Genomic DNA, 15,445 nt, shown 5'->3' on the forward strand with positions numbered 1-15,445 from the left:
GGGTAGAGCTCCCACTTCTAATGATCAACTGTAGTCATGTCACACTGATGCCAAAGCAGAAGGTGGCAGCATTAAAATGAGAGTCATTGCAGAGTAATGACAACCCATTTTGGAGTTATTCTCGTCGTATCTTTTTGTTTCAGTGCCCCAGAACAACAGATGATATCACAGAGAGAGTTATTTTAAACTGGTTACAATCAGGATTTTTGGAACCCTGGTGCTATCTAGAGAACCCTGATGTGTTGGCACCAGTTTGTTATCGAGGATTTGTCATCAACTCACAGCGTTGCACAATGGAAGAAAACACTAAGAAGTGTGTTATTGCACAAAGATATGCTTTTTTTTTTTTTTTATAGGTATATTTCCCTTTATTTATAAGACAGCTAGTTATACAGGAAAGGTTGGAGAAAGAGGGTGCATGCAGCTCACCATGTTGATTGTGTGCCTCATGTAGATTTAGTCCTTTGCAGCAGCCCAGGTTTGGTTGCTGCAAAATTGAATTAAATTAGTTAAATTGAATTAAACTGTAGGTTAAAAATACCTTTTTTTTAATTTCAGATGAAAACCAACTTTTCAGGTTCCAAACTGATTTTTTGTTTGGTTGAAATGCTCTGAACGGTTCAAAATAAGGTGCTGGGACTGAAACAGAACCCGCTCCATGTATGTGGAAAAGGGGTATTATTGGCTGTGTTGGTAGATATAGATTTTTTTTGTTTTATGCATACGGCTGTTCACTGCCAGCACAGATTTAACGATGAGAAGATGGAAGACGATTGACATTTATTGAAATAATGCAAGTGTGGTTAGAGTCGGGTTATAGAGGTTACATTATCCTCCACTTGCTTTTTTTCTTAGTTTGAATTGAACTCCTATTTTGAATTTCTTTTCTGCTCAACCAGGGCTAGTTAAGATTACAGGGTAAGGTTTGGATGAAAGCAGAGGAGCAATAAAAGAGCCACAAGTTTATGAGCTTTCCCCGAATTCTTCTCTTGAAACTGTACATGTGACTTTCATTCCCCAAAACACATGCAGTTTTCTTAAAATGTACATGAAAAGTTGACTGTGCATGTGCTCTCCTTCCTGCCCTTTGACCTTTGGGAGCTCCCCAGTTAAATCAAATTTCACTTTTTGTCCCAGGCTGCAGGTTTAGAGTCATATGAGGTTAAGTGTTAAGGATAAGAGGTTCAGTGGTTGTTCAAGGAGGCACAGGCGTTACTAATTCATAATGCAGTCTCATGCAGATATCTAAAAATAACTAAAAATAAACTGTGATTTCTTCCTCTTGGCTCCCAGACAGTGTAACCCACAAAAGAGGCTCTCTTCTGGTAGACATCTCTGCTACGCTCCGCCCCCCTCCTCCTCTCCTCTACTATAGACTCCCCCCTGTGTTTGAATGTTAAAAAAAGGAAGCCGCAACAAGGCCGATCCTTTTATGTCTGCAGATTTAACAACCAATGAAAAGCCGCGCTGAAAGCTTTACAGGTCCTCCGGGTTTTGGGGGTGACCGTCGCAAAGCCTGTTAGCAGGACGTTTAAAGGCAGGTGATGGCGCTCTGTAAAAACAGATTGGAGAGGAAAGGTGGAAAGTTTATAGCAGAAAGGAGATGTCATGGCATTGCGATATGGTCAGGGTCGAGGGCTGACAAGACGGGAGGAGAGAGCGAGGGAGGGAGAATTGAGTTACAACAGCGGATGCTATTGTAAATAAGGAGATGGCAAAGGAGTGGAGATGGCGGGCTTGGTTTATAAGGTCATTTAAAGGAGTAATGTGGCACACTGTCGGGAATTGGCTTTCATTAAAAGAGCCATCGGGAGAGACAGAAAGAGGGAGACAGCGAGGGAGTGTGTGTCTGTGGGTAAGCAGTATTCCCAACACACACGCAGGCACATTTTTTGGATCTACATGTGGTTATACATGTGCATTCCCGGCTCCAGTAAAGCATTTTATATTGCCATTGGGAAAACAACCATCATCGCCCCCTACCTCATCAACAGCTGTGCGCCACTCCCACTGTCGTCACTAGTGCTAGTACAGGAATAATTGTGAACAATAGAGCATATCTATCATACCACAGGGCAGTGATAAGGTTATGCTTGCTCACCAAGGGCCCATAGTGTTAGTATGATTTATGTGGACCATTGTCCTTAATCACAGTCATAATGATTTATGGAGAAGAGAGGGAACTGGTTTGCGTCCGTGATGAGACGAGGATCAGGCCATTCTTGCTCCTTTTCTTCTTTTTTTGTTAAAACATAAACTATTTGAAAGACACTCTGCGATGATTCCTTTCTCCCAAGGTGTCCAATCACTTCTCCTCAACTCTAGCTGATTTCCCCCTCATCCACCTCTCCATTATTCGCTCGTTCATTCACACTCATTTTTCCCCTCTGTCATCCTTTTATTATCTAAGACACACCAATCCCTTGTTCCATCCTTCTTTCAGCTCTCCTTTCACATGAAAACTAGACTCACACTCGTTCTGACAATGACACATAGCGGCCGTCTGCCACCATATCCCATCTACTCAGCACAATGTCCTCGCCGATTCGCCCCGTGTGTGTCTTCCATTACACCTCTCTTTCCCTCTATTCATCCATCCAGCCGGCACTTCCAGGAGATGACCACCTCCCTCTCTTCCCCACCGCTGCTCGTCTTTCTCTTTCCGGGCAGCTAGCCAGCTAGAAAGCTACTGTACTGAGGTCTGTTGACGGAATGAATGGGATGCTCGGAGAAGGATGAATCTTGGAGAGAAGAAGCAGAAGGAACATGGAGAGTAATGGAAATAGCCAAAAGTATAAAAAGGAGGAAGAAAATCAGGACTAGTGGCTCACAGTGTCAAGTGTTTTTGTCCATCTTGCCCTTTGCTTGAGCTGTATTGCTCCGTCAAAAATCCCCAAGGCCACTCTGATATAAGACATTTTAGAGCATAAATGAGTTCCACCATGTCCTATGTATCTCATATCTGTGTTGTACTTAAAGCTCGTGAAGGAATGCCGGCCCCAGTTTAATATTTCAGCACTGTGCTCCGTTGTCTGCCTGCTTTCCGTCCTGCAGCTAACCGGCTTTATCTCTCACCTCAGGCCTCTGCCATATGTTTTTCTTTTCTTGTATTTCTCCATACGTCTCTCTCATATCTCCTCTTTCATCCCGACCTCATAAAAAAGTCAGCCCCCACTGGGCCAGACTCTACTTTAGTCCCCACATACCACTCGGACAGGGCTCTCATGGTTAAATCTGTGTGTGTCTACGCTATAATAGTGTTACCCAAGGGAAGGGTTGTTAAATGCTGTTACTTACTGATCAGCCAGCTCACACTCTGCTGCATGATTTAAAACTGGCCTGCTGTGGCAATTTGATACACACACACTCACACACACACACATCATGAAACAATGATCAAGCGACTCAACAACTTGGGGCCCGTTGGCGAAGAAAAGTTGAATGCAGCACTGACACTTTTCAGCACATGTGCACACACATACGAGCAAACACACGTGCCCACTTTGTCGCACGCTAGCATTCTGGGCATATGCTAGCGATCTGTCACACACTTTAACACACATATCTTGTAAATATCTTGAAACACACACACACCTCAGACCCATTGGGGCCGTGTTGTGAAGCATCTGTCATCACCTTTAGCAGGAGTGGAGGGCTAACTTAAACACTCGATCTTGTTTCTTAGGCAACATCTGTAGCCTATCAGCAAGCTCGTTCATCCAGTGTGGCTGTGGATGGCTCACACACACACACACACACACACACACACACACACACACACACACACACACACACACACACTGACCGAGTCTTGTCACAGAGATGAAATAAGGTGTTGTTGCACAGGCTCTGTACAGGCGCTTTAATCCTCTCACTGTGTGTCATACATGTGCAGACACACACACACACACACACACACACACACACACACACACACACACACACACACACACACACACACACATAGACACACGAGGGGGGTGGGGGGTTTGCGGTCAGCTGTCAATCACAGCACTGTTACCACAGCCACCTGTCAGGTGTCCCAGCATGCTTTGCGAGGCCTCTCCTGTACACGCTTCACTGGAGGCTGTCACACACCACTGGACTGGAATCACTCACCAGAACACATGCATGCACAAAAACACACACTTCTCACAGACAAGCTTTCTTTCAATCTGAGGGACATACACACACAGACACAAACACACACTGACTGTCTGCTGAACTGAATCAGTCTGATAAGCTGTCAAATGCTCGTCTACATCCAGCTGAATATACAGCTTGTTTTTACAAGTTTGATTACAATGAGGAAACTAATTATTCTTCATCACCTCCTGCTCTCCTTCTCTCTCTCTCTCTCTCTCTCTCTCTCTCTCTCTCTCTCTCTCTCTCTCTCTGTCTCCCTAGGTGGTACGAGTTCCAGTGGAAAGCTGCGAGCAGTACACCACTTGTGGGGAGTGTTTGGGCTCCAGAGACCCTCACTGTGGATGGTGTGTCCTCCACAATGTGTAAGTACTACACACACTCATGCACACATTAACACACTTCACCCTGGTACCCCTCTGTTGCATTGTATAGCAGATAATTGTAAAAGAAGTGTTTGGGTGTTTTAGGTGTGTGTCAGCTGATCATGTTGGAGTGGAGGCACCCACCTGAATGTTTGAGCTCAGGAGATCTTTGTTTCCCCCAGATACTCCAGTTCTTGTTGTTTAAAGGGAAAATTCTCCCCAAAATAGACTCCAGGTTGTGCTATTCCAGGGGTTGTTTTCGTGTTCTTATCTCCTGAAAATAAAAAGTATGAGAGTATCAAGGCTTGAACTGATGATCATTGATCACATTTACTCTTTTGAGTTGACACCAGATTTGTTCTCAGTTTTTGAATCTATTCCATGAGTTTTTTAAAAGTAGGGCAGAAAGGAGCGTTGCAAAGTTTTTTTTCACAATAACTGGCACATTCTTTTCTCAATAGGGGGCATTTTCCCTTTGAGAGTTTTCCTTAGGAATGGAGATAGTGGATACATTTGTGTTTTGGCCATGGGGCTTTTTGTGGGCGTTTACAACTGTGAAGATGTCTGTAGTTACTTTTATTTTATTTTCAGTTGTAACCTTACTCGTATATTTAATTATGTCTTGTAAAGACAAGAAGTTTAACTTGATGAGTCTTAAAGAGACCTTAATATTAAGAATTGCATTTTTCTGATATTTAATTGAACTGACAGACTGAAACCGAAACCCTTTCACACATGCACTGCAAACTTTTATCTAGACATTAGTCTGAGGAGCTGTATTTGAGAACACAATTGTCCAAATGAGTTGAATCGGACATTCAACAAACTCTACCCTGCTAGCTTCCTAGTGCAAAGTTTGTGTTTTATTAGATTGAGCCCATGTGTGAATAGAGCAAGTCATTGTCCAGAGAATTACAGTGAGCGAGTGGGCATGTGATGAAGTTTCTACCATGCAATTCATGCGAAACAAAAATGGTCGGGTTGAGAAGAAGAGTAATTTTCACAAAGATGGTAACAAATATAACTGAAGAGATGATTATTCGGGAACTGTGTGGCCTTCGCCTAAATCAAACCTCTATTTTCATTAGATGAGAACACTTCTGACATAGACAATCTCCTGTTTTGTGCTACATATCTGAAATGCCCCAAAATCAGTGTGTGCAAGCAGGTTTTTAAACATGGGTAAAACGGCTAAAAATAGGATACTGGTAGCTTTCCCATTGCCAGTAGACAAGAGCTGTGTATGCGGCTCTGCAGCAGAAAAGTGCCTGTGTCTGTGTGTGTGTGTGTGTGTTGGGGGTTGTTTTGGTATGTCATGTTCAACGTCACAGACAGGCCGGAGAACATGCAAACAGCACTGCATTTGACCCGGGTGGGAATGCAGATTGTAGCCTTTCACAATACATTAAAAAGCTTGTTAGTGGGTATTTTATGCAGTGCAAAAGAGGTCAAAAAAAAACTCTGCACCTGATTTCTCCAGACATTATCCACAGTATATATGAGATAATGGCCAATATGAATATCGACCCCCTCAATTTCCTAAGCTGTATTAAAATTTGATTATTGATGCACTGCTATCTGAGCCACAGAGAGCTTAACTGCTACTCCTTTAATCAGACTCTTTCTCTTTATTTCATAAAATATAAATCATTGAACAAGTTTGTTTTAACATGTAAATGCTCAACTTAAAGGCTGTCCAGCTGCTCAGTGAAACCTCGACAGGCTGACACGTATCGAGAACCTAAACGCTGCACACCGAAGAAAAGTAGGCAGCCAGCTGCTGCTTTGAATGTGGCCTGTGTTCACCTCAAACTATTTTTAACGCCTTTTAATAACTTTAGCGGAATGTCTCTAACACCTTTTAATTAGCCACATAATTATGATTCATAGAATAAATCTAACTTCTCCAACTTGAAAGCTCCCTGCCAGGAGAGATACATTTATCCTGTGGAAGTCTGTCAACCGGCGAAACCTCTTAATAGCACATAAATAACAACACAGCTTGGCAGCCCGCATCACTGACACTCCCATTTATCTTAGTGGTATTTAGCTTGTTTTTGTGAGTGTGTGATGTGAACATGGTTCACTACACATTTGCTTTTTAAATACTTAACTTTTTGGCAACAGATTAAGGATTAGTCACTGCTAGTGTTAGCATTTGGCTTACGGACTAGGTTTTATGTTTGCTTTAAGATAACTGTTTAAGATTAGATTTGTAACATTAAGAGTGGAGGTTTGTAATGTTTAGAAAATAAATCTAATCACTCACAAGTGTAGCAACACTGTGTCTGTATGTAATCTCTCCATTTCCTCCCGTTGACTTGAGGGCGTGTGTGTGCACACACACAGGAGAGTGAGAGAGCAGTTACATGTTATTGAAAGGTGACAGGATGTTAAACCACAGTTGGAGCACCTCGAGCATTTAGCATAATGCCATCTCTCGGTGTGTTAATTAAACTTACAAAACATATCACCAACCTGTCTTTCCTCAAGGCACTCACACGCCACCTGTGCTTTTCCATTTTAGCAGTCACACACACGCATCTTAGAAATTACACACACAATCGTGATGGACTTAATCTAGAGATACCCTCCTGTTTGGGCACGTTTTGACCTTGTGTCTTGAACGCAGCTCGATCATTTCTTACCTATTAGTGTTGCCAAATCTGGCTGAGGCCCTTGCAGGCAAATTGGTATTAATAGGCAAATTATTTATAAGCCTCATTTTGGCCCTCTGGTGCTTTTAGCCACATCTTATTAAGAGCTATGGTAGTTTCAATCAGCAGTGGAAATGAACGGGGAATACACACAAACACACACACACACACACACATGCAGGTGCTTCCAGACAAATGGGCACACTTCATTCAAACAAACTCACAATAGTCACACGCCAGAGGAGCAGTAGAAGGAAAAGAGGTCCGTAATGAGAAAACGTGTACATACCTTTGTGCATCTCTACTCATGCCTGTACAGTGTGTATGTATGCGTGTGTGTGTGTGTGTGTGTGAGTTAGTGACTCCTGGGGGAGTGGTTGGCGACAGCTTTTTCTTGCTGAGCTCGAGTGAAGGCTAACTAAACGAGGGGACGGGGGGGCTGCTGCTCAGAGCAGGCAGTTAGCATTTTTTTCCCGCCTCCCTCTTATTGTTAAGGCCTCGCAGAGAGCCGCATCAGCACTTTCCCTCTCACCACCGGGACCAGTTGTTGTTAGCGTGAAGGTGAAGTGATAGCTAATGCATTATGAATAGCTAATAGTAAAAAGGCTACAATACGGGGCTGTATGCGGATTTTTTAGCACGATCAGTTGGCTCGTAATAAGCGGGGGAAATTGCTGACCCCATTGATATGCGGCTGGTAGGAATTGTATCATTTTTACGGTTCAGGGAAACTTTAATGATTGCCTGTATATCTCCTGAGAAGTTTGAGTTGGGCGGGGTTGTAAACTGAAAAGATGAGGGGGACTGGATGTTCATATAGCTTAGTGGTTCTTGCACAAATGTCAGGGCCAATAAGGTAGTGATGTAAAGGCCTGCAGTAATGGCTGGGGGAAGCTATTTGCCTATTTGTCTTCCGTTATTGCTCCCATTTCTGTGTGACGGTGATGGCTGTGCATGTTTGTCATCTTAATATGATTGTCATATTAGCTTAACAGTCTCTGTCTCTTTTTCCTCCCCTCGCCTCTTGTCTCACTCATCTGTTCCTTTCTTCTTTTTCTTGTCACCTCCCTTCTTATCTGTCTCATAATTTTCCCCGTCTCCCTTTCTTTCCCCTCTCTCCTCCTCTTTTACTGCCTCTCCCTAGTTGTTCACGCAAGGACCGCTGTGAGCGAGCAGGAGAGGCTCAGAGATTTGCGTCTGACCAGAGGCAGTGTGTGGAGCTCACCGTTCAGCCAAGAAATATCTCTGTCACCATGTCTGAAGTTCAGGTTTGTCTTCTCTTGTCTGTTGTGTCAATTGTAAAGGAAATTACACAGTTTTACCATTTAAAACAAAAAACAAAACATCAACATACAAGAAAGGGATAAACTTATGATGGTTATGAAATTTCAGTATCCACAAAAAAGGGCTAAAACTCATTCCAAGGCATCATACACTTAGTCATACTATTTGTTTGTGTTTTCCTGCCACAGTATCAGCTTTTGCTCCCACTAATTGTTTTTTTAAAAAACATGTTTTAATCTTTATTTTGCCTTAGGTGTGCTGTTGGAATACTTACACTATTCAGTGTTATTCAGAACACCACTCTCTTAGAGTCCGGAGCGTACTCTGGGCACAGATGGAGCAGCAGAATGCCGGGTGTAGTGAAAGTGGAACTTAACTGTTCATTCACATATAAATAGAATGCTTTATTTTTTAGAACAGCAGCACTCTTTATTTGATGTTGTCCATAGTTTTTCCAACCTACCTTACAAAAAAAAACCAAAACGTTTGCGTTCCCATGGAAACCACACCTCTGTGGTTCAGCGCTGTTTCTTAAAGTTTGCTTTAGCTCACTTTTACAGCTGCTGCTCCTCCTAATCCATTGATCTCATCAGATCATCTCTGATCATTCTTACCACAAGCTGATTATCAGAAAATGCTTTTCTGAAACTGAAATTAGCCCCCCATGACTGTTCCCGAGAAAAAAAAACAAAAACTTGACCAGAGTTCTGCCTGAGCTGCGTTCACAGACCCACAAAAAGCTTTGAATTCAGACAGGGCACACATAATACACACACACACACACACACACGCACACACACACACACACACACACACACACACACATATACACACTCTGGCACATAGATTCTTATTCTGTTAAACAGCACTGCGTTCCACAAAGCACACTGTTGTTAGAAACAAGCATAGCCAGTTTAGTTAACAGTGGTGCGGTGTGAGATTCATTTCCACCCGCACCCTTAAGGTCTAGGTAGGAAAGAAGTCTGCTGCATTCTCCCAAATCATTACCTTTTCACATTTACGTGGTGAAGGGTTAATTGCCAAAAACAGATATCTCTTTTCATTATTTTCCTAAGTCATATTTTTTAAGTGAAGTTCTGCAAGACAGGAAATATCAGTCAAACCGGTATTGGCTGTTGTGATAAGATATCTCTAAGTTTTCAAATATTCATAAATCATGTTTTTTTTGCACTCAAAGGAATATCAATCAAACTGGTGGTTTATTCATTTTAAAAATGTCCCTTATCTGTTTTTGCAAATGAACTCTTGGTAGTCGTACGTGTATAAGTGCAGTGAGAAAATGAAAAGTCATTTAAAAGTCACTGAATTTTACACCAAGGATGCAGCTGTAACTTAACATGTAGATTTAACTAGGAATCTCAGTCTTGCCATCTATATAATAGAAATCTATAAGTGTGTGTGTGTGTGTGTGTGTGTGTGTGTGCGCGCGCGCGCGCGGGCATGAGAGCTCTCATTCTGTCAGCAGCTCCTCAATGTAACCACATAGGTTTGACTGATTACAGTTTGCTTCACTTTCTCTGCGCGCATTAACACGAACACATTAACCTTGCTGTAATAGCTGCTCCGACTGACGCACACATGCGCGCGCACAAGCACTCACCCTCCTTTATTCCCGTCGCTGTCACATGCACTCATACCCACACTTCACTCCACCCCCACCCCCTCCTTCCCCAACACCCATTAACCCTCATGTCATATCTTATAACAATCCATGTACACCATGTCCTTCCATTGATCTTGTACTGATTGCCCCTCTCTTCCTCTCTCTCTCTAGCTGGTCCTACAGGCTCGTAACGTGCCTGATCTGTCAGCGGGGGTCAACTGCTCCTTCGAGGACTATGTGGAGACGGAGGGACGGATCCAGGGTGCACACATCTTCTGCCTGTCTCCCTCCGTCCGGGAGATCATCCCAATCACAAGGAATAAAGGTCGGGAATGAAGGATGATGAAGTCATTGGGGTGGTGAGGTCACTGGGTGGTAGCGTTGGGCGGGTTGGGTATGGATTACGGAGTGTTGGTAATATATTTCAGGAATTTAGTAATGAACTCTTTTTATGTTGGCACTCCATTTGACATGTTTTATGTTTATGTCATCTCCCTGTCTGTCCCTCTTCCCGCCCCTGTCTATAGCACTTAGCACTGTATATTCACCACTATGGGCTGATGTGTCTCCTTCTAAGGACTCTTTTTGTACATTAAAATTGGAGAAAAGCTCGAACAGAATTTTAATGTTACCACATTATTTGTTTAGTGCGTCTATATTTAGAATACCTTGTCACCACCAATATTGCTCACCCATTCCAATACAAAGCCCCAAACACAAGTCTACATTTATCTACTGAAAATAGAACCGTTTTTGAATTCCCATTATCATGCATTATGCACTGTTGTCAGTTTCATTTTATTCTATTTTTTTTCTATCTAAACGACACTGGTTACGCTTCTAGCGTCGTTTCAAAGCAGTGACTTCAGTGTGGTTTATCGTTAAATTTAAAAATATCTGCTGCACCTTTTTTTATTTTGTGCAGACATTATTCACCTGTTTCATGTCCAATTCTGTCAAGCCACAAATGATAAAAACTTGTTTGGTATCGACAGTCAAAGCACTGAAAACATGTCAGATTGTGCGCTCTAAGTTTCCTCAAAGCAAAATCTCAGTAGTTCTTCAACTCAGCCCATTATGCCCCATTATGAGTTCTCATCAGCTCTGGCATCCAAACACTTATTGGTGCTGCTATTTTTAATGCCACCCTACTGTGGGTGTGAGATGAGCGGTGTGTGTCGTTGAGCTACAGTGTTTCTTTGTGTGTGCGTGTTATTTGTCGAGGTCACACAAGTGGAATTTAAAGGGTGGCACTGAGTTGGTTTTTGTTTTGCTTTAATAGACATCCAATTTACCACATATTTTCCCAGTGATTAAATTAAGTTGTTGGTATGGTGTTTGAGCTGTTTAGTAATTATTTTAGATTATATTTTTCTCTAAAACTTAAAGACGTAAAGAACAGTTTAAATCTAAATATATATTTTTCATCATTTGGTGCAGGTGACAAACGGGTGGTGAAGCTCTATCTGAAGTCCAAGGAGACGGGCAAGAAGTTTGCCAGCGTTGACTTTGTCTTCTACAACTGCAGCGTCCACCAGTCGTAAGTTACACTGTTTGAATATTTCTGGCAGGATTCCCACGTTGATGGAAAAACCTGGAAAAGTCAAAAAAAAAAAAATCCATGAAAGTTTTGGAAAAGTAACGAAAAACTGTTGGCTGTTATTTCTCCAATACAGGAGCTCTACTGCTCCGTGTCAGCCTTTAATGATAGAATTAACCGAAAAATGAGTGTACTTTACAGTTCTTTTCATGTTTCCATTGTAAATGGTCATGTAAAATTTATTATGGCCAAATTTTGTCTATGATAAATGTGATGAAAATGTGGAAACCCTGTTGTAGATACATTTGATAGTCATTTGCTTTTTTTTTTTTTTTTAAATCTGTTTCAGTCTTCTCCCTCTCGTTCTTTAAAAAGGTGGACTCTCTGTGTAGTCTCCCTGAAGGCTGTCTCATGTTACTCTTCATGAGATATACAGTTAGACACACACAAATATGCCACCCCCCTCCGACCTCCACAGGAGGCTCGTGTTACCATTGGAGTGAAAAATCGAACGTGCCGTATATGAGAAACGATTGGGATATGAGATGGTAATTCTAGTCTTATTATCATAACCCACGACACACACTAATGATACTTCAATGATTAATTCATTACGCCATGGTCTGCTGTAATGCCTCCCAATCACACACTCTAACCACTTTTATGCCTCCTCTCCGCTTTATAAAACAAATACTTCCAGCTTTTCTGAGCACTCAGTACTCACCATGGTACTTATTTACACAAGAAAGACAAAGTCAAATACTGTGATGATGTAATATAGGGAGTGAAGCCTTGTGCCTTTTTCGATGAGTTAGTCTCCTTCACCCTCCAGATGCCCTCAGCTTTCCACTGCCTCTCCTAATCCACCTTCTGCTGAAAATCTCCACCACCCATCGAGCCACACCCCTAGGTCAGGCCTAGCATGAGCCCGATGCACCCTGCTGGGGTAAAAGAATCCTCTAACTCCTCCGCCCCGCCCCACATGATACCCTCCCTCCTGTCCATCCATGGCTGATCCAGGGGAGGCAGAAACGTCTGTTGGGGTATTAGCCTAGGGGCAGCAGATGGCTCAGAGGCCCCTGGGGTACCGCAGGGCTCCATCCTGGCTTCCCTCTGGATGTTAGATGAGCCTCCTCCGAGGATTGTCCGCAAACACACATACACATAGACATACACAGCCACACCTCTCTCCGCTCTGTCGCTTACAGATCATTGAAGCTCTGAACGTCCCGGACACCTAATCCGTTACTGTGACCTTTAACCTAGCTACCCCCGTCTCCCTGCTCTCACACAGAAAAATCCCCTGCCAGAGCAGTGATGATTAGCTCAGCTGGTTAAGGGTGTGGTGGTTTACAATGTAAACTCCCAGTTAATTCATGTCCCATAAGGACACCGTGATGTTTGCTGTAACTCCCAGTGCCTTTTACTGCCTTGGGTACATCTTGCGTCAGATGTAAATCCTGTGAGTACAAATTGCTTCATGCTTAAATAGAAAACACCCAGTTAAAAAAAAAAAAGTAACCGTCCTCTAATGAATGTATTAAAATGCGATGTCACATTTAAGATTTTAATATGGCAATGATCTCACACAGTGTAAGAAATGTATCAGAAGTGACGCAGACAAGAGAGTCGCCCATTTGAAGATATTACCCCAATGAAGTCTGATTAAATCCGCTCCCTGGGCTGATCTAATACAGCCTCCGAGTGATGTAATGGACACGTTTAATGAAGTTACAGATATGGCACGTTGCATCTTCGGCGGCGACTGATGGCGACGATAGATGCTGAGATAAGAACCCCATTTGGAGCTGGCACTCCGGCCTCGCATACCCGCTGTGCCCCGCAGACGTCAGTGTGTGGCGTCTGATGAGATCAGACTGGTAATGTTGTTGGCGTAATGACTTCAGGTCCGTGCAGCCACACGCATGGCCCCTGTTTCCAGGATGCTTGGTCATTCTTTACAGAGCCAAGTCTTTCTCTAATGGGCTTAAACTCAAATGCTGCAGGCTTTTACACAATGAGGGATGCACATGTTCTGAAAACATGCAGAAATTTCCGAGCAGAAACGATACTCATCAGCTGCGCCGTCTATTTTTGCAGTCTCAACTATTTAAATAGGCTTTGAAGTAACATTACAACAGAACGAAACAAAACAAAAGGATATCATACCCAAAGTGATAAAATACCATAGTGCAAATGTGGCATCATACATTATGACAGAGAACTGTCTTTGAGTCCATGTCAGATGTCCTGTATGTGCAAAGGAAGGAGCTGATTCATTTTTTTGTGATAACATTTTCATATAGTTTCAATAATAAATCATTTCTACAACACATCTCATTCATGTTTGTCCATGCATTTTACAGATTTTGTGGGTATTGATAGTCCTCAAGGAAAGTTAACCTTTTGTCTAACTCTTCCCTCCCCTCCCCACCCCAGCTGGCTTAGAATGGCCTATGATGTCTAAGTTGTATAATACAAAGAGTAACAAAAAACAACAACAACCAAAAAATTACATACAGAAATTAGTAAGACAATAAAATGAATAAGTACAACAACAAATGTACTGCTTGTACACATTTACGGCGTATATGTATATAGCACATATCCATATGAAGCAGAAACAGATACAGCTATACAAGTTGAATACGTTGAATTTTCTCAAAGTTCTCCTCCTTTGAAGTTCTGCATGTATCTGTCTAATGATCATATCGCTGTCAATGGCGGTCTGTTTTATAGCCATGGCACATCTTGTCTTCCACAATTTGAAGCATAGAATATTGATGATGTGTTGAAACAGTTGTTTATGTTTCACAGGCATCTTCTCGTCCAACGGGCCATACATAACAGAGTTATAACATATATTAATTTGTATACCAAAACCTTATTACATTTACCAGATCTCTTGTGCTCTGTAACAGTCTATTAAAATGTGCTCTTATGTCTCATCCTCAATACAGTGAATCATTGGACATGCTTTGGTTTAAATGTAACAGCTACACGATATGGGGATATTTGAATCCCCCCATCATGTTTCTTAATAGTTTACACTCAATCCTCCATCCCCAAAAAAAAACACACCCCTCCTGCTTATTTACTCAACTGATTACGTCGTGGCCCTTGCCTTTTCAAAAATGCCATAAATTTGCATAGTGGTATTAATCTAATTAGAATTCCCACTGTTTCAGTTTAAGGGTTGCCGAGATTGAAATAGAAAATCACCCACGGCCATGATTGCTCCTTAATTAAATATTTCCATACGCTTTTTCTCATTCCGCAGCCCCCCATTTATTAAAGATCGAGAAGATAGGCTGGAAATGAATTGTGGTTTAAATGTCTGTATAAGGCCATTTGAAGCACCTTTTCTCGCTATGCTTAATGCGGCTCGGTCAGTGACTGGGTCATTTGTTGTGTGATTGAGGGTGCTCTTACAGTAATTGGGAGAAAAAGTGCAAGGAAGAAGAGAGTACAGTTTTCTTTGATGGAGAGAAATGTAAAAAGCGGTGGATCTGCGGTAAAACATAGAAAATGAGTGCAGTAGAAGATGTAGAAGAATTATGCAACGAATTTGAGGCTTTTTGTCTTCAAGACGTTTTCCACTTCTGATTGCACTCTTTTTCTGTAAACTAAACACTCAGACTTACACTAATAAAAGGATGTGCATGAACACTGTGTTATATTAACCCCCTTTAGATTTTAAAGGGATCCAGTAATGATGGGATAGACTCTTCTGGAGGACCATTAAATTATTCACCTCCACTTCTTTGAAATGAATAGGAGCCAATAAATAACTCATTTTGCCAAGTGCAGGAGTGTCAAACGCGCCTCACTA

The 15,445-nt window shown here is 42.2% G+C and overlaps 1 protein-coding gene across 20 annotated transcripts in view; it reads left to right on the forward strand.

Moving 5' to 3' along the window:
• The window catches only part of plxna1b (plexin A1b), a 284,396-nt gene that overhangs the window by 169,903 nt on the left and 99,048 nt on the right, over window positions 1-15,445 (forward strand). For all 20 annotated transcript variants that reach the window (XM_088085695.1, XM_088085701.1, XM_088085692.1 and 17 more), the window contains 4 exons: window positions 4,408-4,508; window positions 8,310-8,433; window positions 10,245-10,398; window positions 11,514-11,613. In XM_088085695.1, the coding sequence (XP_087941821.1) occupies window positions 4,408-4,508; window positions 8,310-8,433; window positions 10,245-10,398; window positions 11,514-11,613 (479 nt within the window). The remainder of the gene's footprint in view (window positions 1-4,407; window positions 4,509-8,309; window positions 8,434-10,244; window positions 10,399-11,513; window positions 11,614-15,445) is intronic.

This window comes from Plectropomus leopardus, chromosome 2 (assembly GCF_026936395.1).
Source record: "Plectropomus leopardus strain MGB_pleo_1.0 chromosome 2, ASM2693639v1, whole genome shotgun sequence".
Taxonomy (NCBI): Eukaryota; Metazoa; Chordata; class Actinopteri; order Perciformes; family Serranidae; genus Plectropomus; species Plectropomus leopardus.